At 39.3% G+C, this 26,599-nt stretch overlaps 1 protein-coding gene across 5 annotated transcripts in view; it reads left to right on the plus strand.

Moving 5' to 3' along the window:
• Positions 1–26,599, plus strand: part of PLD1 (phospholipase D1) — a 212,015-nt gene that overhangs the window by 149,559 nt on the left and 35,857 nt on the right. For all 5 annotated transcript variants that reach the window (XM_007972100.3, XM_073023463.1, XM_007972101.3 and 2 more), the window contains 4 exons: positions 4,884–4,994; positions 8,457–8,545; positions 22,075–22,188; positions 24,205–24,254. In XM_007972100.3, the coding sequence (XP_007970291.3) occupies positions 4,884–4,994; positions 8,457–8,545; positions 22,075–22,188; positions 24,205–24,254 (364 nt within the window). The remainder of the gene's footprint in view (positions 1–4,883; positions 4,995–8,456; positions 8,546–22,074; positions 22,189–24,204; positions 24,255–26,599) is intronic.

Genomic DNA, 26,599 nt, shown 5'->3' on the forward strand with positions numbered 1-26,599 from the left:
ATACTAAGAAAGATCCAAAGGTTTTTCCTTCAGAAAGAAATTTCTGTTATTTAATCCATACATTTGACTTGGGCCCATAGGATGGAAGGTGATTAGGGATTGTGGCTAAAGAGAAGGCTATATTTTAGGTTAAAAAATAAGACATAGCACAGAGGAAAATGACTAGTCCAAGTTACAGCTTTGAGGCTAAACCATAAAATCAGAAATATGCCATTTTTATATATTTTAAAATTATGTTTTCACATTCGCGGTTTGAAAAGTATGGGTTAGATTTGATTCCCAGTACATTTGGGACAGTAAAGATAAGCTATATTTTTGCATGTAAGGGAACAGTTTGGGGGTTATCTCAGTTACATTGGTTTAAAACAGAAATGCAAGACAAGTTGGTGAAATCAGTGAAGAAAATGAAGAGTAAATCCTAAACTTAAAATAAAAGGAAATCTCAGTGGCAGTGGAAAAGGTGAAAAAACAAAAGGAAATCAATCAAAATGGGTGATATGTTTTGGCTCTGTGTTTCCACCCAATCTCACTTTGAATTGTAATAATCCCCACATGTCATGGGAGGGACCCAGTGGGAAGTAATTGAATTATGGGGGTAGCTCTTTCCCATGCTATTCTCATGATAGTGAGTAAGTCTCATGAGATCTGATGATTTTATAAAGGGGAGTTCTCCTGCTCATGCCCTCTTACCTGCTGCCATGTAAGATGTTCCTTTTCTCTTCCTTCATCTTCTGCCATGATTGTGAGGCCTCCCGAGCCATGTGGAACTGTGAGTCCATTAAACCTCTTTCCTTTATAAATTACCCAGTCTCTGGTAGGTCTTTATTAGCAACATGAAAACGGACTAATACAATGGGTTTGACTTATTTGACTGTTGATAAAACTTTCTAGGCCATCAAGCATTTAAAGCAGTTAAGGTGATTTTTATATAAACTCAGGGTTCCCTGTCTGCGGTTCAATGGTCTAGGCAGAGCAAGAAGGAAATTCGTATTTTCCATTTTTCTTGTGGTGATAGGGAGATTTTAACTAATTAGAATAGTTGTAAATGAATAACGATCCCAAGTGATTTTCTTCCGTGTTGCTCGAAAGATATGTTTCAAGTTTAGCAGCAAATGATGACATTTTTTTATTGAGTTTTTATTGTGAGTAAAGGATATGGGATTGGACTCAGGCAATGGGATAGATGATGCTGAAGCCCCTCAGGAGGTAGGAAACCCCTCATACTCAATGGTTTTATAGGCATCAGGGAGCCCCTTCCACTTTTTCTTATGCTCTCCCACAGGCTGATACATAAAATGGTCTTTTTTTTTTTCTTTTAAGATGCAGTTTCACTCTTGGCACCCAGGCTGGAGTGCAATGGTGTGATCTTGGCTCACTGCAATCTCCGCCTCCTGGGTTCAAGCAATTCTCCAGTCTCAGCCTCCCAAGTAGCTGGGATTACAGGCACGCACCACCAAGCCCAGCTAATTTTTGCATTTTTAGTAGAGATGGGATTTCGCCATGTTGGCCAAGCTGGTCTCAAACTCCTGACCTCAGTTGATCTGCCCAGCTTGGCCTCCCAAAGTGCTGGGATTACAGGCATGAGCCACCACCCCTGGCCATAAAATGGTCTTCTTTTGGCTTGAAGCTTTACATATTTTAAATACTTAAATGCCTACAGATAGAGAAACATTTACCATTATCCTTCACAGAAAAAATGGCAAATATGTGACCTTCAGGCGTCCCCTTCCATGAAAGCCATTGAGGATCAACCTCAGATTTCTTCCCCAGTGCACCTGCTTTCAAGAATTGCCTCTTAACCCAGCTGTCCAGGAAGTCATTCTGAAACTATTAGACTTCATATGCAAGCTGACATCGACATAATTCTCCTCATGTGTATCTTATGTCAATGAGTTTATTGAATCTTACGTGAATGAGTTTATTGAGTCAGAGCAAATTTTGAGAGTAAGAAAGGAAAGAAAGTATAAGGTTTTTGGATTTTAGGGAAAAACTCAGATGTTACCAGCAAGGGTGGGTTATAAATTTTGTCTATAACTTTTTACAGAGGTAGACATACTATATATAGAACATCTAGTACTAAGTGCCACATGCCATTATTATTACTTTGTGTTTGTTATGCCATTATTTCTTCACAGCAGCTTTAGGGGATGGGGACAGGTCTCAGTTGTACAGTGGTGGAAACTGAACCTCCATGATATTTAAATGATATGTAAATGTTCTTTCACCTTGGTCAAGGCATTTAAACACAATGGAGATTCCAGTCGGGCATGGTGGCTCACGCCTGTAATCCCAGCACTTTGAGAGGCTGAGGCGGGTGGATCACTTGAGGTCAGGAGTTCAAGACCAACCTGGCCAACATGGCAAAACCCCGTCTCTACTAAAAATACAAAAATTAGCTGGGCATGGTGGCACGCATCTGCAGTCCCAGCTACTTGGGAGGCTGAGGCAGGAGAATCACTTGATCCCGGGAGATGGAGGTTTCAGTGAGCCGAGATCACACCACTGCACTCCAGCCTGGGCAACAGAGCAAGACTCCATCTCAAAAAAAAAAAAAAAAAAAAAAAAAAAAAAAAAAAAAAAAAACCCAAAAAAACCCTTGAGGTTCCCTTCTTTCCAGGGTACTCTGCAATTGTATACATTGCCTCCAGAGTTGTATAGAATCACATCAATAGCATGAGAATCTTCTCAAAGTAGACTGCATTTTTGGTGCTATGTTCCTTAGTAACAAAATTAAACATTAATTTGAGTGGACTAAGAATTAAAACTTCTATTTCTTCAACCTTTGTTATTTCTATCTGATAAGTAATAATGCAGCTCCTTGGAGATGATGTAAAATCATGATATTTTTCCAGTATGGATAATATTTATCTAAATTTTCCTTATGAGTTCTCTTCTGTGATATTTAATATATTCATGTTGACAATTAAATTTTGAAATTTTGTTGCACATATTCATCTGATAAATTTTTTAATACTTTGGCGATATTTTGTAATAAATAACTCATATTGGACAAATAAATAACACTACTGAGGATGGCACAGTCAGTGATTTTTAGGAAGTGTGAGTTTTGGACGTAATGGCCTTATAGTTTCAATTTTAAAGTTCTTGATTTGAACAAGAATTTTACCAGGCCTTTTATATACAGCAGACATAGAACTGGTTATATATTGGATCGCTTTTTATATTCCTAGTGAGTATGGAGCCATTCTTTTTATTTTCAATATCAGTTGACCTTATAAAGGATAGTTTTAACATTCATTTCAAACCAGAAATAGCAAGTCTATTTTTATAGTAATTCTTTTGTGTGTCATGCTATTATTTAAGCACCTACTATATGCCAACATCATACTGCAATGCTAGTTAGAATGTTGAAAAAAAATGATGACCAATTATTGCTGAGTGTTGAGAGCACCTTCCTTCCATGTTCTCTCGTCCTCTCTCCTGTGCACAGCCACAGTCTGCTCTGCAGCATCCCTGACACAACCTGCCACAGCTCAAACGCATCCTCTAATGCTCATTAATAATGACACTTATAACCACTTAATAGGTACCAGGCCTCCTGCTACACATTTCACAGTAATTCATTTAATCTTCTCTATGACCCTGTAAAGTAGAACTCCATTTTATAGAACAAAAATCTGAGGCACAAAGAGGTTAAGAAACATGATCAACAGCTAGTAAGTAGAGTAGTTGAGCCGGGCTTGGAACCTAGACAGTCCTGCTCTGTATCAATATATTTAACCTATATTCAGGTGTCTGAGCAAGAAGAAGCTTGAGTAATCCAGCCTGGACAGGTGAGTATCTGCATAGAGCGAGGCAGTGTGAGCGATGAGAAAGCAGCAAATCTGAGAAATCCTCCAAAGAATAAACAGAAGTAGATGTGAGATTGAATACAGACGCTAAGGAGAAGAGCCATGCCAAAGAGCATGCCAAAGACTAATGGAATGATGGTATGCCCCTGGCCAGTGGGGTATTTGAGATGGGAAATGGTTTAGAGAAAAAAGTCATGAGCTCCACTTTGATCTGTTTAATCTGAGGTGATGGGATCAACTCCAAATTGACTGGTATGACACAAAGATGTGATGAAATGGCAAAGCAGTGTGGCATGGTAGGAAAACATCAGATATGGAATGACAAAAAGCAAGTTCAAGCTGTGAGGCTGATGCTAGTACCTCTGTGACACCATGCAAGTTTCTTTGCTTCTCTGAGCCCCAGTTCACTTTCCTGTGATTAATTTCCTTTATTATGCCATTAGAAAGTTTAGACTAAAGTGGCGTGCCATGGAACAGACAGCCAATTAAAGGTAGAATGAAGATTACATGCCTAAATGAACTACCTTTCAGAATGTATTAATCTGAACAATATCTATTTAGGGGAAAAGGAATAATCACATTGTTAAGTCAGAGCTAGGATGGCCATATCATATGGTCCAAACCAGTACCCTTTTAAGAGTGAAAATATGTGCTCTAAATAAATACACCAGAACAACAGGGATTCTGGTGTAATTGTGGGACTGTCATAGGAAAGGAATACAAATGGTTACCGTACTCACAGCCACCAGGAGAGGTACTTCTGAAATAGTCTTTATAGAAACCACAATTTGTGGTTTCCAATTTTGAATGAAAATAATCCTGGATGAAAAATATTCAGGATGTGATTTCCAGCTAAGAACCTTCCTTATGGACTGTATCCAAAGACCAGTTCCTTTCTCCCCTCTTCCTTAGCAGCGTTCCCCACCCCACTACTCTCCTTTGGTTCACACAAGACACTCAAGCCACTGTAGTCATTCAGTCGTCTAGAAAAAGGAGTGACTTCATTGTATTAATATGTCTGATGTCCTCTCCATTGCTAATACTTGTTCATTTCTGATTGCTGCCTTATAGTTGCTCCGCTCTGCTGCTGATTGGTCTGCTGGTATAAAGTACCATGAAGAGTCCATCCATGCCGCTTACGTCCACGTGATAGAGAACAGCAGGCACTATATCTATATCGAAGTAAGTCCTGCTCATGTAAATTCATGTGAGAAACTGCCTTCCCTTAAATATCATGCCGAGATTTCAGAGTCCCCAAACTTAGGACCTGTCATATTAATGAGTACATTTTGAGATGTGAAACGTGCTGGAGAAGCTCTGGTTCATATCACCTGGATTTTGACCTCCCAAGCATACCTGGAACTGGCTCTGCATTGTCATTAACTCAAGACTCTAATGGGAGTCTCCCAAATCTTTGCTATTAAAATGCATCATCAACTCACTATAATAGTATTAGACAGAAATACCCCAACATGGATATGTAAGTTTTGATTTCGCTTGGGTTGGAGTGTTTAAGTGTGAAGCAAGTTCTATTTCTTTTTTTTTTTTTCTCTTTTTTTTTTAATTTTTTATTATTATTATACTTTAAGTTGTAGGGTACATGTGCATAACGTGCAGGTTTGTTACATATGTATACTTGTGCCATGTTGGTGTGCTGCACCCATCAACTCGTCATTTACATCAGGTATAACTCCCAATGCAATCCCTCCCCCCTCCCCCCTCCCCATGATAGGCCCCGGTGTGTGATGTTCCCCTTCCCGAGTCCAAGTGATCTCGTTGTTCAGTTCCCACCTATGAGTGAGAACATGCGGTGTTTGGTTTTCTGCTCTTGTGATAGTTTGCTAAGAATGATGGTTTCCAGCTGCATCCATGTCCCTACAAAGGACACAAACTCATCCTTTTTTATGGCTGCATAGTATTCCATGGTGTATATGTACAGACACATGAAAAAATGCTCATCATCACTGGCCATCAGAGAAATGCAAATCAAAACCACAATGAGATACCATCTCACACCAGTTAGAATGGCAATCATTAAAAAGTCAGGAAACAACAGGTGCTGGAGAGGATGTGGAGAAATAGGAACACTTTTACACTGTTGGTGGGATTGTAAACTAGTTCAACCATTATGGAAAACAGTATGGCGATTCCTCAAGGATCTAGAGCAAGTTCTATTTCAGGAGAGCACACACAGGGGTGAGTTGCTAAAATAGAGACCACTGGATGCTACTGGTTTGGGCATGGCAGAGTAGGGAGACTGCAGGGAAAAGAACATGGAAAAGGAACATGTGAGAACATTAAGAGCAGGTACCACCTTCTTCAATCCTGTGTGAACTACAATTCATTATGAAGCTTTTCTTCATTCCAGAATTTTTAGAGTATATGAGAAAATCTGGGGACACTGAGTTTAACTTGGGAACTTAAATTACTCTTCAAAGTGAATATAAAAATAGTTCAGAGAACTTGAAAAACCCTGAGAAAATAAAAAGTCACAAAATGGAAAAAATAAATCATAGCATAATTTCCTTCTTCATTCAAGTCTTTTCTTTCCCAATAAATGTTTTAAAGGTAGATAGGGGAATGGGTTAACCGAGGAAAACCATTCTAGCCCTGTTTTTCTTCCCCTTGGGTCCTGGCCCTCTCCCACTCTGCATAGCAACAATTCATTATAGACAAACAGGGAAGAATTGGAGCTTTATTTGTTTCATGAGCCTGGCTAGAGAAACCTAAGTTAAATATAATATATTAGCTAGCTAAATGCAGTGTGGTATCCTGAATGGCATCATGGAATAGATATAGGACATTAGTGGAAAATGAGCAAACTCTGCATAAAGTCTGGAGCTTAGTAATGCTATTAGTATTATTAATTTCAACAGTTATACCATAGAGATGTAAAGATGTGAAGGCTGGCTCATCTATTGCCCAGAATCTTTTTGCTTCATCTCTTTTTAGTAGCATTAACATCAGCTTTTCTGGCCGGGCACAGTGGCTTACGCCTGTAATCCCAGCACTCTGGGGGGCCGAGGCGGGCAGATCACCTGAGTTCAGCAGCTCAAGACCAGCCTGGCCAACATAGTGAAACCTCATCTCTACTAAAAATACAAAAAATAAAAATAAAAATAAAATAGCCGGGTGTGGTGATGGGCACCTGTAATCCCAGCTACCTAGGAGGCCGAGGCAGGAAAATCACTTGAACCCGTGAGGCAAAGGTTGCAGTGAGCTGAGATTGAGCCATTGCACTCCAACCTGGGTGACAAAAGTGAGACTCTCTCAAAAGTAAAATAAAAAATAAAATAAATAAATAAATGAATAAAAGTAAATAAATAAATACAAAATCAGTTTTTCTTTTTAATGTGACCATAGTATTAAATGATGTCAGTAATGCCATGTAGGTAGACATGTTGGGACACAGACCTGGTTGACACTCCTCTAGTCAAGATAAGCAGTCAGCATTCACCCGACTCTTCCAAAAAAGGAGAAGTAAAGGACACGACATGTAGCCAGTCTGTGTTTACAGTTGCTGAGGAACGCTAAGCTTCTTTATAATATGAATTCAGAAAAAGAAACATGGTTTGGTTGCCACTGAGATTTTGATTGTCTGATGCCCTAAGGGGAATCACATTCTCAAAAGATTTTTTGCACCGTGTCTTCCCATAAGTTTGTCTTTTGAAGGCATTTTACAGATTTATGCACTTAAGTATACAAGCTCATATAGTCATAAACATGATAATGCTGCAAAAGGATGATAATTATGAGTTGTTACATATATATCTCTTTACCTTGAGATGATTAGCAAATACTACTTTGTGATAATTGTCCTTATAAATTACAGATGCGTTGTAAACAATCTATTCTATTTGAACACATGATATTCATAATATTTGCACCAAATTTTTAACATTCCTTTATGCAGCAACAAAATCTTTTGCACTGTTATGATAATGTCATAACTTGTTTTCTAGTAACAGTTTTAAAGACTATTTTGTAGATATATAAATAGCAGAAGTACTTAGAGAAAAAAAACATTTATTTTATTTTATTAACTGGCTTATATGTATGCAACATACAAAAGAGAGTTGAGGTTACTTAAAATAGAAGTTCAGAGATAATAAGATACCCAAACAAACAAGACAAGGTGAAAGCAGGTACCAGGAAATAATGGAGAAAGGGTGGAGAAAACTAGATCAGGCTTTTGCCATCTACCCTGTTATAAAAGCAAGCTTAGCATGAGGTAGAATGTTTGCCAATATAGAATTTTTAATCATAAGAATTTATACAGTGTGTGAATCTGAAAGAAACTAATTTCCCTATTGATTGAATTTGCAATGTTCCTAAGTATTCTGAGAATGTAATTTAGAAAATCACCTATGAGGAATTCTCATGGTGGAATAATATAGTGTAACTTTCCACTTGATTAAGTGTTATAGGTGATAAGACCTGGAATCAAATGAGACCCAGAGTGAGATGAGGCGACTTTTATTCTGTGTCATTGACTTTCTTAATGTGATTTCAATGATCAGAACACATCTGCTGTGTGAAACATTTTAAAATATATATCAGTGTACTTTTTATTTACCATATTGTCCTTATGTATACTGCTTACAAAATAAAGACTAACATGATTGTCTTGTTTATTTCTCGTAGAACCAGTTTTTCATAAGCTGTGCTGATGACAAAGTTGTGTTCAACAAGATAGGCGATGCCATTGCCCAGAGGATCCTGAAAGCTCACAGGTAACAGCCTTTGGCTGGGAGTTTTTGCTACAGATATTCTTGTATTTATTACTAAAATGACTTTGCAAGGCCCATTTTAAAGTACTGTCATTTCCTAGTAGGCTTAAATTTGGTTCAGCCAGCAATAGGTTACTGATGCCTTTAGTCTGAGTCAGCTGCTAAAAATTCTTTAGTCCCCTTTCTAGGGAATTTGAATTCTTCCAGGGCACAAAAATTTCTTCCTGGCCAGTCTGTTTCCCACACATGAGGTCTGTGATTTGTTTTATTTAATAGCAGACTATGAGCCGTGTTCACTTAAAAAACAAAGCAAAATAGACATAATATTTTGCTGTGGGTTATGTTTAAATTCTTGTTACCATATGTCATATTTATTCAGCTCATGGGATTATTTCTTTAATAATTGGTTTGCTGCGATAGAATTTACATACTGTACAATCCAGCCACTTAAACTATAGAATTCAGTGATTTTTAGTATATTCACAGAGTTGCACAACCACCACCTAATCAATTTTAGAACATTTTTATCAACCCAGAAAGAAACCCCATTAGCAGTCATTACCCATTCCTTCGTTTTTTAGCCCCTGGCTACCACTGATTTTTCTTTTTCTATAGATTTGCCTAGTCTGGGCATTTCATATAAATGGAGTCACACAGTATGTGGTCTTTTATGACTGATTTCTTTGTCTTAGCATAATGTTCTTGAAGCTCATCAGTATTATAGCATTTATCAGTATTTCATTTCTTTTTATTGCCAGATAATATTCCATGACGTGGATATACCACGTCGTATTTATTCATTCATTAGTTGGTGGACATTTGGGTTGTTTCTACTTTTTGCCTATTATGAATAATGCTGCTATAAACATCCTTTACTAGTTTTTGTGCAGATATATATTTTCGTTTCACTAGGGGTAGAATTGCCAGGTTATAGCTAACTCTATGTTTAACATTTTGAGGAACTGCCAGACTGTCTTCCAAAGCGGCTCTGCCATTTTATATTCCCACGATGTATGAGAGGTCTAGCTTCTCTGTATTTGCCAATAGTTACTATTATCTCTCTCTTTGATTGTAGTCATCCTAGTAGATGTGAAATACCATTTTAGAAATGTTATTTCATTGTGGTTTTCATTTGAATTTCCCTAATGTCTAATGATACTGAGCATTTTTGTATGTGCTTATTGGACATTTGTGTATTATCTATGGAAAAATATCTACTCAGATCCCTTGCCCATTTGTTCATTGGGTTATTTGACTTTTTGTTGTTGAGTTGTAAGAATTCTTTACACATTCTCGATACAAGTCTCATATCAGATACATGATTCCCAGTTTCTCCCATTCGACGACTTGTCTTTTTACTTTCTTGCTGGTGTCATTTGAAACAGAAAATATTTTTTATTTTGATAAAAGCTAATCAGCTTCTATTTTTTTCCTTGTATCCCTTGTTCTTTTGGCATCTAAGGAATATAGATAGTGATATCTAAGAAATCACTGCCTGACCTAGGATTATGAAGATTCATGCGTGTTTTCTCCTGAGAATTTTATAGCGTTAGCTCCTACATCTAGATCTTTGACTCATTTTGTTTCTTTTTATATATGGGGTGAGTTAGGGGCCCAACTTTTTATTCTTTTGTTGATGGATATAGAGTTGTCCTAGTACCATTTGTCAAAAAGACTATTCTTTCCACATTGAATTGTCTTGGCACCGGGTACAATTTCTTTTTATGACTGATTTCAGCTCCATGTAAAAGTAGCAGAATAAACACATAAACACAACCATTATATTTCATTACTTCAAGTCATTGAATGCATGCAGTGAAGAGTAAGTACATATACATTTGGGAATTAAAACATTTTTTACTTCCAGTGTCATGTGGTACTTTGATATCTTTTTTCCACATAATATTTGGGGACTTTTATACTGAAGGACATATTATAACAGTAACTATCAGCATTTTATGTGATTCACAGTTTATAACTACATTATCTCATAGAATCTTCACAACTACTCTTGAGAGTAGTTCATGTATTTGTTGTTGTTATTGTTACTATTGCTGTTGCTGCTGTTCCCATTTTTAGGATTAAAAACTGAAATTTGGCCGGGCGCGGTGGCTCAAGCCTGTAATCCTAGCACTTTGGGAGGCCGAGACGGGCGGATCACGAGGTCAGGAAATCGAGACCATCCTGGCTAACATGGTGAAACCCCGTCTCTACTAAAAAATACAAAAAACTAGCCGGGCGCGGTGGCGGGCGCCTGTAGTCCCAGCTACTCGGGAGGCTGAGGCGGGAGAATGGCGTGAACCCGGGAGGCGGAGCTTGCAGTGAGCTGAGATCGGCCACTGCACTCCAGCCTGGGCGACAGAGCGAGACTCTGTCTCAAAAAAAAAAAAAAGAAAAAAAAAAAAAAAAAAAAAACTGAAATTCAAGAGGTTATGTGACTTGTTTAGGCCACTAACAGCAATAGGTAAAAAACAGCTTTGAGCCTAAATCTTTGGACTTTCAACCCAGTGCTTCCCCTCACATGACTCTAATGCATTGATGGTTAGGATTAAAAACCCATTCAGGGTTTCCCCAAGCTGAGGCAAATGTGTTGGGCCTGTAGTTCCCTTCCCCTATTGACCGACCATTGGATGCAGGCTGATCCTAGCGAGTGGGGATGACCTTGAGTGAAGCAGGTCCCTTTCACCTATGGAGGACTCCATACTTTTCATACCTGGAGGACTTTACTGTGAGTGTTCTGTGGCCTACATGCTCAGTAGCTGATGGGATGGCTGTCTTGATCCCATGGTGAGAGGATCTAGGCAGCACACTACAGCATCCATCACATCCTGCAGGGTGTACAGTGGATCTCACCTGTGACTACGCATCAAAATCACCACTGACTTTTGCAAGATTGCAGAGGGCTTAACACACCTCCAGGCTTAATGGATCATAATTTCCTGGAGTGGGGCCCGGCATCCGTATTTTATACTGCCCTAAATATGTGTTTTTAAGTGTTTGGGAGCCTGAAAGAATATTTTTCTTTACTGTAGTAATTTGTCTTTAAAAATCTGGACTTCTAAAATAATAAAATTAGGCTGGGCATGGTGGTTCATGCCTATAATTTGGGAGGCCAAGGTGGGTGGATCAACTGAGCTCAGGAGTTTGAGACCAGTCTGACCAATGTGGTGAAACTCTGTCTCTACTAATAATACAAAAATTAGCTGGGCTTGATGGTGCATGACTGTAGTCCCAGCTACTCAAGCTCCTGAGCTTGAACCTAGGATGCGGAGATTGCAGTGAGCCAAGATCATGCCATTGCACTCCAGCCTGGGTGACAGATCAAGACTCTGTCTCAAAATAAATAATAGATAAATAAGTAAATAAAATTATAACATTTTAGGGTTAGAAGAAACTTCAAGATATTTTCTGATGGAACATTTCCTAGTGATCTTATCAGCTGCTCCTGAAAGGAAAAGGGATCTGTGACTTTAAACAGTATGGTAAAGTAGCACCTGTTGCAGATTGTATCTTACACTGGAGTTTGATGGAGCACATTAAAGACTCTGGCAATTTCAAGTTTGCTTTGTGGACAATGGGGAATTCATTCATCAAATTTCAAATAAACCATGTGTCATTTAGCTCTGATCTCTCGATAGTCTCATTTTTTTGAGAGGCACATTTTCAAAATGGTACATGTGTCACACATTTAGACTTTCCGTGGATACACACACACATCCTCAAAACATATTTTACGTTTTCCCCCCTCTCTGCATCTCTGCATTCTTGTTAATCTCCCTATGTTAACTGCAACTGTAAAACATATTTTTGCTTAATTTCAAATCTGTGAGCTTGTGTTCTGTGAGCTTGTGCTGGGCAAGGTAAAGGCAGAATTAAAAAGCTTATCTTGGGCAGGTGTGGTAGCTCACATCTATAATCCCAGCACTTTGGGAGGCAGAGGCGGGAAGATTGCTAAAGGCTAGAAATTTGAGACCACCTGTCTTTACAAAAAATAAAAAAAAATCCAGGTCTGTTGGTGTGCCTATAGTTCTAGCTACTTGGAGGCTGAGGCAGGAGGATTCCTTAAGCCTGAGTGTATGAGGCTGCAGCGAACTGTAATCGCACCACTATACTCCAGCTTAGGGGACAGAATGAGGACTCGTCTCTAAAATAAATAAATAAATAAATAAAAATAAAATAAACGACTTATTTTGCAGGTTGCTGGCATGGGGTGCCCCCTTTTCACTAATTAGGGGCCATGATATGCCATCCCAAGCTTACCCCTCTCTCTCCATAGACTTCTCTGTAGTCTTCTTTTCTGAGACTCAGAACTTCCCTGCCAAAGTCACATTCTTAGCAACAAGTATAATTTTGGCTATTTGAAAAAGAATAGAATACAGCCCAAAGCAGATGGAGGGAAATGACAGTCCACAGTCAGCCAGGCCTCACCAAAGGATACAGGCCCTCTGCCAGGTCCCTCCCACCCTGGAGAAATCTGAGTCTTCAAATTGCCAACTCCCTCAACTGGGCTAAGTCTTTATTTTTCTGCCAGCGCTGGAATCCAGCCTCACAACAATTCCCCTAAGCAATTTCTCGGTTCCTCTCACTTCCTCTGGTTCCTTCTCAGCAGCCATAATTCTTTATAGAAATAAGTTTGCAAAGCCTCCATATTCTGACATGACCTAGAGCCTCAGACTCATGTTTATTCCATGCTGACCTAAGAACGGCCGGGGGAATCAGAATTAAAAACAAAAAAAATCTTCACTCTAATAAGTAAAACTGTCTCAGAGTTGAGGCTAGCTGCCCAACCCACTTGAAACCTTTCTTTGACAACTCAAATGTGATTGGACTTCAGAGAGGAAAAAAAAAAATATCATAATCCACAGTCTAAAATTTACTGTTTTATGCCATGTTTGACTAAGCTAAAAGATAGGACCAACTGATCCAGGTAGACACATTTTTAAACACTGTGTCCCTGAGTGAATGGTTTCTGAGGAGGATCTCAGATCTTTGCACATGGAAACTTGGCATGCATAATTTTTCTGCTTTGGTAGAAAGTCAGGAAGTGAGAAAGTGCATTTTATAGTGTTAGCAACAAAAAGTTGACGCATGCAATGAAAATAGGCAGTTGATTTAATGCTTTTGTGTTTTAACATTAAACTGCATTGAAAAATATGCTATTTAACTACATTAAAAATACAGTTTTGAACATTGCTCAAACTTACCATGCTTCTTTTTTTTTTTTTTTTTTTTTTTTTAAAAAACAGAGCCTTGCTCTGTCACCCAGGCTGAAGTGCAGTGGCAAAATCTTGGCTCACTGCAACCACCAGCTCCCAGGTTCAAGCAATTCTCCTGCCTCAGCCTCCTGAATAGCTGGGATTACAGGCACGCGCCACCACACCCAGCTAATTTTTTTGTATTTTTGGTGGAGACGGGGTTTCACCATGTTGGCCAGGCTGGTTTTGAACTCCTAACCTCAAGTGATCCACCCACCTTGGCCTCCCAAAGTACCCCTCATGCTTCTTATAACTGTAGAAGAGCTACTGCTTGCCTGTAAGTGGGTGGTATGGGAAATACCACACTGGGAAATCTGAAATTGTTGGGGGACCAGATGTCTGGAGACCTGGATTCTCTCCAGCTCTGTTATCCACAGGTACGTGACCCTCTGAGTACGTCAGTTTGCCCTTCTGACACGCTGTTTCTTCACCAACCACGAATAATAATATCTGTTCTACCTAGCTTATATGAATATATGTGAAAGTAGTTTGTAAGCTGTAAAGCACCAGTTCAAGTAAGAAATTATTACAGCATTTCCATGATATTCATCATCTGGAAATAATGTTGTTCACTGTAAATTCAAGCAAGGATAAAGAAGCATGATATTCAAATCAGCTGTTTCAAAATTAGTATTTATGCTAGAAAAAGAAATGTTTTAATTAAAAAGATGTTTAAATGTTCCATATTTTAAATTATTGGAGGGCTACTTCGGGATAAGAAAAATTTGTTTTGGTTTCTCACCACTAGCTCTTGTTCATCTTGCGACAGGTTTAGGCACACAATTACAACACTTCTGTCTAGAAGTTTGCTACCAGAAACCTATAGCTCCCTCTTCCTGGGGATCGATTTTTGATTTCCCTGTTATCGATCTGATAACACCCTCCCCCAAAATATAAGGTAAAATAATAAAATGTATTCTGAAGCATAATATATGTTCAGTTTAGTATTGTTTTAATTTTAGACGCTATTTACTTTGTTGTTATTTGAAGACATGCAAGCTTTCTAATTGAAATCACCGGTTGATATAATTGAATAAAAATGTTAGCAAATAGTTTCTGAGTCTTTCCACGTGATCAGTGCTAGACCTGTGTTACCTCATTCAGTCTTTGTTCAACTTTATGGGATTGGCTGTGTAATTACTCCCATTCTACAGCTGAGGCTGCTGAGGCCTAGTGAGTTTAGATAACTTAGCCAAGTCATATAGCTGTGGTTGGATAGGAGTAGGACTCAAACCATGTCTGTAGGACCTCAACTTGTGCTTTTTACTAGTAAGCTACAAAGTTTCCCCCGTTTCAAGGGATGTGGAAATTTTCAAATGGTAAGCCTCCCAGAAATCTATGAAAAATACCTTATCTTGAAATTTTGAAAATTGAATGAGCTGGGCACTGTGGCTTATGCCTTTGATTCCAGCACTTTGGGAGGCTGAGGCGGGAAGATCACTTGAGCTCAGGAGTTCAAGACCAGTCTATGCAACACAGTAAGACCTAGTCTCTACAAAAAAAATTTTAAAAATTACCTGGGTGTGCTGATGCATGCCTGTGGTCCCAGCCACCCAGGAAACTGAGGTGGGAGGATCTCTTAACCTGGGAGGTCAAGGTTGCAGTGAGCCATGGATTGCACTCCAGCCTGGGTAACAGAGCAAGACCCTGTCACCAAGAGAAAAAAAAAATCAGATGAATGTTTTATTTTTTAAAAGTAATGCTTGATAGATTAAAAGTTCTTGGGTTTAAAGAAAAATCTATGTCCATAATTACCATATCCTATAATCTTGTACCAAACTGAAAAGACATGTTGGGCTCGTTTCAGGAACACTGTCTTAAAGAAAATTTAACTGCAGTTATAATAAAAAGAATAAAACACATTTTATCTAAGTATGCCAATCACTGGTTTCACATTTTTTCTTGTGGGATAACTCCCAAGCTCTGTACGATTCCTGGAGAAGAGGTTACCTTGGGACACAGATGCACAATATATAATAATTCAAAATCTCTAAAGTCACATAGAGGATAGGTAAAGTCAGTGTTAAATAGGGCTAGCATTTCTAGTGGACTAGTAGCCAGTTCTTTCATGTGCAGATGAGGAAACTGAAGCCCAGAAGGATCTTCTCCTTTTAAAGGATTTGCCATGCACAAAATAAAAGGGGTTAGGTCCCCAAATGACCAAGAAGCTACAGGTCCAATTCCAACATAATTGATACCACCATAGTAGAAAGTTCTCTTTACACACACACACACACTCTAAGCCCTAACCACAGTTCTTATTTCTGACAGTATTCACTGCTGCAAAATCTACAACGAGACAATTTATAGCAGCTCTTGAAGTTCACGGTGATGAAATACAAACTATAAATCCCAAATTCTCAAAAAGTAAAGTGTCTTGTCACTAGCGAAGCATATCAGGCTTCCTCGGGGCCTTCTTGCCAGACCCTGAGACCCAGTTGTGAGCACAGGAAGCTTCTCCTAACTGTCCTTCCTGCTGAGGAGGGACCATGGGGTGAAGGAAGAGGGGCTTACGCAGCAGAGAAAAACAAGAAAAGGAACATAGAGGTACATCACTGCTGTGACCCAGCTACATGGTACATTCGTACTCTGCTTTTAAAGGTACAAGCAGCTTTATAGCAATCACAAACATTTTTAATTTTTTATTTTTTTTTGAGACGGCGTCTCACTCTGTCACCCAGGCTGGAGTGCCTTGGCGCCATCTCGGCTCACTGCAAGCTCCGCCTGCCAGGTTCACGCCATTCTGCCTCAGCCTCCTGAGTATCTGAAACTACAGGTGCCCACCACTACGCCTGGCTAATACACACACTACTATTTTCTGTTGAATTGTAATTTATTTTCTTTTCCTAGAGCTCATCTGAATTTCTAGCTCAAGCGCATTTCCACACAATAGGAGGGGTTTTAGTTTTGGCACTTCCTGATAAACGTGGCCAAATTCAGTGATTTCTCATGATTTCCCCTCTGTATTCAGCATCAGGGTTCTACTCCTGCCTCCTCTCCCTCCACATCCCTTCCTTGATCTTGATGCTATGGGGCCCTGGATCTTTGGAAAGGGGCTTCCAGGCACTGGTGCTGATCTCCCTCGGGCCTATTCTGGCATCTGCTTAATGTAGCTTGGGGATGTCAGCCTTCACCTTCAGGCCTGCCTCTCTACCACTTCTCCTCTGCTCCTGCCACATCGCATAGCTGCTGGACGACATGCTCCACTTTGCTCTGGAGTTCACCTGAAAGCAAGGCTCAGATCCTCCTGGCTCTCATATGCTCACATTGAAAAGAGAGTGGGGTCTATCCTGTTTTCCCCAGAATTCAGCTTGAGGCCAAAGGACTGATTCCTTGTCCTGAGTCTTGCTCTTATTTCTCTACACTCCTGCCTCCGCTTAGAGAATCTCTCTCCAGTTCCCCAAATCTAAAAGAAGTTGATATTTTTGTGTCCTGCTTCTCACCACTCTTCCGGGGTGAGAGCACCACCCCGGGAGCAATGCCTGCTTCGTTTCTCCGGTCACAGAGTGGGGGAAGTTAACACATTTAAAGGGAAAAATGATTTAATGTTTTGTAGCATTGGCCTGCCACATTTTTATTGTCTTATAACATTACATTGGGGTCATTTTAACACAGTACCAGCAGTATCGTGCTACTGAGCCTTCATAGTGGTCATTTTTAGTGGCTGCAAGATGATCATTCCATTGAATGGCTATAACATAATGTAGTTAACCATCCCTTTATTATTGGACATTTATTTCCAATTTTTAGCTATTATACATAGCACGGCCATAAGAGTTAGTGAATTTTGAAGAAAAACGTTTAACAAGAAGCCTGAGAATGCTGTTTTATAGAAATTGAACTAATGTGGATGAAGTGGTTGCTGGCATGATGGGTAGTTATCCGGGGCTTAGTGCCCACTAGCCATTATCTTGCTTTTAAGATCATAAATATTTTAGACACTAGGGGCTCAGATTCTTACCCTAAGCTGATTGCTATCATTTCCCCAACCCCCGTGTTGTGAGGATTCAGTATTTCCGAAGGGCATTAGATTCCTCAGCAGCTGGAACTCTTGTCCTCTGTGGATTGGATCAAGAAGGCAGATTGGACATAGTGTCCCATGGAATCTTCTGTGCTTTGGCTTACATTCAACCACAATTTTGCATTTCAAATTCCAGAGCCCTTTTTTCTACAGCAGCGAAAATCTAAATAGTTTCCACTAGTTTGCTGAACACAGTTCAAAATTTTCATCATTCAGGAAATTTATGAGCTACTATATTGTAAAATAGGAAAGGGTTTGAAATGGAGCTAAGAGAGTCCTAAAAACAAGAAAATGTGAATATTCTGATCCCTACAAACTAAAATTTGCAAGAATGTCTTATAATATTTTTATAGGACATTTCTCAATATCCTACATATGAGATCTCCCTTGTAAAATCATTTTTGCTTAAAAAAAGGATAAAATAGAACTGTCTCTTACAAACATCATCACAAACATTTGTGTCAAAAGACCAGCAATACCACTTGTAAGATTTTTCCAACAAAAGTAAAAAATTACTTTTGTTAGTCAACATAAATATCAAAATATTTATTTTGAAATAGAAACAAAATTAGAAGCAATTTAAATGCCTGTCAATAGAGAACTGGTTTAAATATTAAAGTACAGATACATGGTAGAATATTAAATATTAAAGTACAGATACATGGTCCCCGTTCTTACAAAGTAACTATGTTCTGATGTGGAAGGATTTCCAAGATACCCTGTTAAATGGTAAAAATCATGTTCAGAAAAGTGTTTAAAGTGTTTATAGTATTCTAATATTTGTGTAGAAGGAAAAAGTACATATATTCTTACAAATTCATACACTATTTCTAAAAGAACATGGAGGAAACTGTTAACAGGAGTTGCCCTCAGGATGAAGGAGTGAGAATTATTTTCACTGTATAATCATCTACCTCTTACATTTTGTACTATGAGCATATGTTACTCATTTGAAAGTAATCTATTTGGTGGTTCCTCAAAATGCTAAACATAGAATGACCACATGACCCAGCAGTTCCATTCCTGAGTACAGTCCCCAAAGAACTGAAAACAGGGACTCACAGATACTGTATGCTAATACTGATAGCAGTATTATTCACAATAGCCAAAAGGTGGAAACAGCACAAGTGTCCATCAGCAGGTGAGTGTGATATGTACATACCATGGAATATTATTCAGTCTTAAAAAGGAGGGAATTCTGGCACATGCCACAACATGGGTGAACCTTGCAGATGTTATGCTAAGTGAAACAAGTCAGACATAAAGGACAAGTATTGTATTATTCTAATTACATGCAAAATCCAGAACCACCAGATTCATAAAGACAAAGCAGATTAGTGGTTACCAGGGGGTGCAGGCAGGGAAAAACAGGGTGGTTATGATTGGATAGTCACCGAGTTTCTGTCTGGGATGTTGAAAAGGTTTGGGATAGATCATCACGATAGTTATACAATATTGTGTATGTAATTGATGCCATTGGACTATACACTTAAAAATGGGGGCTGGGCATGGTGGCTCACACCTGTAATCCCAACACTTTGGGAGGCCGAGGCAGACCGATCACCTGAGGACAGGAGTTCGAGACCAGCCTGACCAACATGGAGAAACCCCGTCTCTACTAAAAATACAGAAGTATACAAAATTAGCCAGGCATGGTGGCACATGCCTGTAATCCCAGCTACTCAGGAGACTGAGGCAGGAGAATTGCTTGAACCCGGGAGGCAGAGGTTATGGTGAGCCAAGATCATGCCATTGTGCTCCAGCCTGGGCAACAAGAGCGAAACTCCATCTCAGGAAAAAAAAAGGGTTAAATGGCAAATTTTATATTATATGTATTTTACCACAATAAAATGTAATTTAATTTAAAGAAAATATAATTTTATTTAAAGAAAAAAGTATGTAACATATTATATACATTTTACAAATAAAATGTAATTTAATTTAAAGAAAAAAATTCCTGTTCAGCTTAGCCTCTTCTTTACCAGAAACTTCCCCAGAAACATCTTTCCAACCTGATCCCATCCTCCTAAAGCAAATAATACCACGTGTATAGCATGTGCCAGGGTTCTTGATTGAGCACTATCAAAACCAGAAAGATATGTGGACAGGCATCCTGTGTTTCCAAGGAGCTTATCACGTAGCCTAGAGAGCAGATGTGTGTATCACTATCGTGTGAAGCAGAAACAGTGCTGAACAGACATCCTAGCCATGTGCTGTGAGTGCCAAGGCAAGAATAAACCAACTTGGACTAGAAGGGCCGAGATGGCTTGGCAGAGGAAGTAGCCAATAAGGTGACCTAGAAGAAGTGGGATTCATTGGAGGCCCGGAAGGCTGATAAGCCAAGCTTTATTAGTAGGAAGGTGTACCTCTGGACAAAGGGTGGTAGTCTCCTGTCACTGGGCTGTGGTTATGGGAGGATTATACTGTAAGGCAGTATAATCCTGAATTCTGAAAAGGCAGTTGAGGCCAAATGACATCCATTTTTAAGTGTCCAGTTTAATTTATTTTGACTTTTAAATGTTGGCTGTGGGGAAATAGCTTAATAGCTTAGGTTTTTTGTTTGTTTGTTTGTTTGTTTCTGTTCTTTTTCACTATCCTGCTCACCATTTAGGGATGTGAGCCTTTTATTCTTATCAAGCAGCAAACTTTTGAACAGTTTACATTTTTTAATGTTTTCTTTCCAACTCAAACTATGTTTGCCATCTAGTGATTAATCTATGCCATTACAACAACCTACTTAAGATCCTTGTTTCTTAGCAAGGCAGCCAAACTCACCGGCCTCCAAATTCCATTGTTGGTAGTCATTTTTGCCCTGAACTTCTCTTCCCACTTGCCCTCATGTATACATCGACATTCAGAGACATCAGTAATAAAATCTGATCCCCCAAAGAGTACTATAATATTCACATGAAAGAAAATTTTAGTTGGTTAGAAGAAAATGCGCTTTAGAAATGAGAAGTTTAAGTAGGATCGGACTTGAAAATTAACCAATAACAACACACGTTTGTGTGACTGTAGTCCTCCCAGATATCCCAGCGAGATTCATTGATCACAGTGTATGTCACATTCCTTTCGAGGCTTTTTCTTCTTCCTGTATATCCTATAAATAGAGACAAGAATGTTAATAGCTTTTGGTTCTGAATAAATGGTAGCTATTTGGAGCATACTTCAAATTTCTGATTTTCTGAATGCCTGTCAAAGAGGGAAACCTACACTTTCTTCTTCTATTGTTATATCATTGAGTAGAACTCATTTTCCGTCAAAGGTTGTCGTTAATCACTTGAGACAGTGGGACATGAAATATTGTGTTGTATGTGCAGGGGGCTTAAATGTACATATTGGCCACTCAGAATTCTTTTTTCTCTTTTTTTTTTTTTTTTTTGAGACGGAGTCTCGCTCTGTCGCCCAGGCTGGAGTGCGGTGGCGCCATCTCGGCTCACTGCAAGCTCCGCCTCCCGGGTTCAAGCCATTCTCCTGCCTCAGCCTCCCAAGTAGCTGGGACTACAGGCTCCCGCCACCTCGCCCGGCTAGTTTTTTGTATATTTAGTAGAGACGGAGTTTCACCGTGTTAGCCAGGATGGTCTCGATTTCCTGACCTCGTGGTCCACCTGCCTCGGCCTCCCAAAGTGCTGGGATTACAGGCATGAGCCACTGCGTCCGGCCGGCCTCTCAGAATTCTTAAAGGGCCTAGGGTAACATTTTACAGCTGAAAATTCAGAGTTTCTAAGTAGATAGTGATGACTTCTGTTTTAGAAAATACAATAGATCCAGTGTGTCTTTTTGCCCCTGAGATCTTGGCTATGAGAACTGATTTACTCAACAATTATTAACTGAATGTCTACTATTTCCATGACTCTAGCTAGGTACTGTGTTAACTATTAAGATAACATCTTTTTTCAAAACTTTGTTATAGCCTCCTCTCCCTGCCTCTTTCCGTGGGATCCAAGCAAGGATTTCTTACACTGCATTTTGTCCTACAAGCGATTATGCTGTAGAGAGACAATGGGTACAATTTCTACTTTACTGCCAAGTTCAGCTTGTTATTCAGGCTATGAAGCGATAGCCTGGATGACAACTTCTGTCCTCCAGTCCAACAGCACCCTCCTCCCAAGTCCTGAAATGTGACAGAACGTGTTGACGTGTTGTAGGAAGCCATTCACTCAATCTCAAAAACCATGTGAATTGCTTGGCTGTCATTTAAAGCTGATACTACCTTTTATTTTTGGGGTGAATTTCTCTGCATCTGACCTTTGCAGGGAAAACCAGAAATACCGGGTATATGTCGTGATACCGCTTCTGCCAGGGTTCGAAGGAGACATTTCAACCGGCGGAGGAAATGCTCTACAGGCAATCATGCACTTCAACTACAGGTGCCAAAACTCTAAATGGTCTGTTTCGAGCTTTCGGTCATGCGTGTAAGCTGATGAAGGGAATGGCAGTGTTTCTCCATGTCCATTCAGTGGAATGGGGAACAAATGAACACTGTATCTTACTTTCAAATCTTGGCCTGTTTGCTAGTTGGTAAAATTCAAATGGAGTCTACAATGATAAATGATTGGCCTAAGACACATGGCAAACATAAACGAACTAAAATATTAGTCCCTCTTGTATAGTTATGGTCTATTTCTATATATGTATAATGTTGATTGAAACTTATCTTTAAGTGGTTAAATAGCTATTGAGATTTACATGTCCTTTGCAGTAAATAGAGAAAAAATAAATGCCTGAAATGGTATGATTTGCTTGTGTTTGGTTATGATTCTTTAGGTAGCAAGTCCTTCAACAAGGTTGATAATGATAGCTTCTGTTAGTAAATAAATTTCCGGAATTTTGTTTTCTCTACCACATCTTTGTTAAAATTTTAGGGAAAGTTTTGTGCTTGATATTTTTAAAAGCTGAGTTTTTATATGTATTTAAAAGGGCACACTTGGGTTCCTCTTAAGGCTTCAGATATGGTCAGTGGAGCATTGTGAAAAGGGCTAGAAAGTGCTAGCTGGTGGGTGGGGGGAGCACAGGCTAGAGAGCCTGCATAGAAGGGGCTGGAAAGGCACCTCTGACCTTCTTTCAGGGTCATTTAACCAAAATCTCTTATTTGTGAACCACCTGTAGCTTCTCACCTTTCTAATCAAACCCTTTTGAAAGGTGGGAGAGGACGAATGATACCTTACATAGAACCCTTGGTAAGTAAAGCAGATTAGGGGTCAGGGCCTTGGTCAAATCGGGGGTGGAGGCTTAGATGCCCTCCTGCTTGGGCCCCCTCCCCAGATGCTCCTGCTGGAGGATCTGTGCACAGTTTGAGTGCACCACTGTAGTGGAAATTTTTTTTTTTAATGCTCTTTTTTCTCACTGATGTTTCAGACTTGTATCTGTTTATCTGCCAGCATTTCAAGGATATATTTTGTTTGTTTCCTTCAGGGTGCTTTGCCTTGTTACAGTACAAGAGAGCTTTAACTGTGCTTTGGACTATATACTCGGACTGAAGATTTGCACATTTCTAATATTATCTGATTTACAAAATGATTAAAAAAAAGCTTTTCAAGTATTTAAGGCTCTGACATAATGTTTAATTGAATTTTATCAATTTCATTCACCATTCTAATATTATTTTTGCAATATTGTCAATTGTAATTGTTTTCTATGACTATTTTCTTGCCTTCGAACCAGCTGAACGAAATAACACATTTGGCTTTTGTTCAGAAACAAAATCTATAACCTTTTACTATGCAAAAACATCTCTATTTGCTGGCATCATCTTTAATAATATCAGCATTTCTCAGGCATAAGTATACTCTTTATTACTCTCACAGAACAAGCAGATGAAGCATAGAATTTTTGGTTTTGTCAGATTTTATAATTCATGAACGATTATCAGAGTCTTAAGAAACAAAATCATTAGCAGTCTTTTATCTGAGACTATATTTTTCATTTTTAAGTGGTTTAGCTGACTTTAGAGACAACCCATTCTAATAGTTTAATTCGTAAATTATTCTGCTAAGTGCTTGCCCTTTTCACCTCTGAGAGCAATGTGATTCTGTAAGTATTCTTATCTACTGATGCATTCTAAATTTATCTTTGCTGTTATCCAGTTTTGTAAGAGGGAAAGTTCATTCATGACCCATCGTTTTTCAATAGCCTCTCTTTCTAAAATCTGACATGAATTTTATAACTTTTCCATTTACCCAACTCAAAACAACTGTCATGTCCCATTAGTAACATTACAAAAGTGATATTCATGTAACTTTTTAGCATTTAGAAATATATGTAGCATCTTCTCATAGAAGCACTTGTTCTGTTTTTACTTGTGTTAGGATTAAACCTACAGATATTGCATGGGAATGGTTGTTTTGAAACCTCTGTAATTATTTTTTTCCTTTACATATTTTCAGGACCATGTGCAGAGGAGAAAATTCCATCCTTGGACAGTTAAAAGCAGAGCGTAAGTAACTGCTTTTTTTCTCATATGGTTGTTTTTTATTATGAAGGCGAGGTATCAGTAATCATTAATGTTTCACAGTGTGATTATAGAATTCTATTTATAAAAGGTACCCCACAAAATGTTCACCTGTAATAAAGCATTTATTCTCATTAAGTTGCCCAAACCATTATTCAAATGAAGACACCAAGACTAAATAGGTAATAAAAACTGAGCATCTTTATAATTTCTATTTATTTTTGTTTATAATTATTTTGATAATAACAATCATGAGATTATAGTTGTTTGTTCTTCTTCATCTACTGAATGCAATTTTTTATACTTTTCAAAGACGCTTTCACAGATGTCTTCTTTTTTTTTTGAGACTGGGCTTCGTTCTTGTTACCCAGGCTGGAGTGCAATGGCACGGTCCCAACTCACTGCAACCTCTCCCTCCTGGGTTCAAGCAGTTCTTTTGCCTCAGCCTCCCAAGTAGCTGGGATTACAGGCGTGCACCACCACGCCCAACTAATTTTTTTTTGTACTTCTAGTAGAGACAAGGTTTCACCATGTTGGCCAGGCCTGTCTGAAACTCCTGACCTCGGGTCATCCGCCCGCCTCGGTCTCCCAAAGTGCTGGGATTACAGGTGTGAGTCACCATGCCCGGCCTCAGATGTCTTCTTAATTGATTCTTCTACCTAGTTCTTGGCTACAATATAGTGTACCTAGAGGTTTACGTATCTATATCTCCCTGAACTATGGGTTCAGCATATAGTGGGCACTCAATATTGCCCTATATCTCTGTGCAATCGAAACAAACTAAACTGGAGTCAGAATCCAAGTTGTATGACTTCCAGTTCAAGTTGGGTCCAGATTGTGAAAACTTGGACAGCCACACTGAAAAGGCTATGTTTTATCCAGAAGGCAAGAAGAGTTTGGTGGACACCTCTGAGCCCCTGGAGCAAACTCATCAAACTGACATTTATATGAAGATTCATTTACTGTTGGTAAACAGGGTAGAGATGGTGGCAGGCAAGAGACAAAGGTACATTGGTAATGGAAAAGGAGGGTCATGTGTGGATAAGATTGTGAGGGAAGACTTGAGGGAATGTGGGAGCAGGAGAGGAAGGGAAATGTCAGCTAATTCTGAGTTTCAGTCCAACGGACCAAGAGAATGGAGCTGCCACAGGAGGTCTGGAAAAGGCAGAAGGACTCGTCCTAATCATGTGACGCCCTTCAGATAGAATATAAACCTCAGTTGAGTTTTTTGAAGGAAGATTTTATTTTATACTGGTAGCCTTCCAAATGGGGTGCACTGGATGATGTACTGGAATGTGGGTAGAAAATAATAGACTTTCCAAGTCTGTATATTTTTAGTTTAAAAGTAAGAAATTAGGACATCAGCAGGAATGGCAGAGGAAGGATCTCCAAAAATACAGTCCTACATAAAAGCAACAAAATACTGACAAAAGTTGTCACAATCAACTTCTTTGGATGGGGAAATTAAAGGCTTGTAACAATCCAAGGAGTGTTTAATGAAGAAAAACAGCTGAATCTTGGTAAGAATAGCAAGCTGTGTGGCATTTTAACTTGCCGTATACCCATCTCCCTCTTCTCAGCTCCAGAATAGTCTTAAAAGCCAACAGCTGCTCAAATCAGGGTGAAAACCAGCAGCCTAGCAGCTATTGGAGGGAGCAGATCAGGGTTGAGGCTCCCGTGTCCCAACAATTCTCACAGTGTTTTCATTATGTGACCCGTCTGGCACTTCCCTTTAAACTCCCATTCTAAGTACTTACATTTATTTCACCTGACTCAGACCTTGCTCAGTGCAAGTAGCCTTTTTAAAAAACCTGGGCATTTATGGCCGGTCGCGGTGGCTCATGCCTGTAATCCCAGCACTTTGGGAGGCCGAGGTGGGCAGATCACGAGGTCAGGAGATCGAGACCATCCTGGCTAACACGGTGAAACCCCGTCTCTGCATAAAAATGCAAAAAATTAGCCAGGCGTGGTGGAGGGCGCCTGTAGTCCCACCTACTCGGGAGGCTGAGGCAGGAGAATAGCGTGAACCCGGGAGGCGGAGCTTGCAGTGAGCTGAGATTGCATCACTGCACTCCAGCCTGGGCGACAGAGCGAGACTCCATCTAAAAAAAAATAAAAACAAAAAAAAAAAACCTGGGTATTTATCAAAAACAATCAGCAACATTTATTTAGCATCACAGCTAACTGAAGCGGCAGTAACAGTTGAGTGAGCAAGAAGCTGACTAAAAATCTTAAGAGGAAAAGCTGAGGAAGGAGATCCCCTAGTGGGCACTAGAAACCTCCAACGTATCCCTGGGAATCTGAAAGGTCATGGGTATGTGGAGGGCTGT

Source organism: Chlorocebus sabaeus, chromosome 15, assembly GCF_047675955.1.
Source record: "Chlorocebus sabaeus isolate Y175 chromosome 15, mChlSab1.0.hap1, whole genome shotgun sequence".
Classification (NCBI taxonomy): domain Eukaryota; kingdom Metazoa; phylum Chordata; class Mammalia; order Primates; family Cercopithecidae; genus Chlorocebus; species Chlorocebus sabaeus.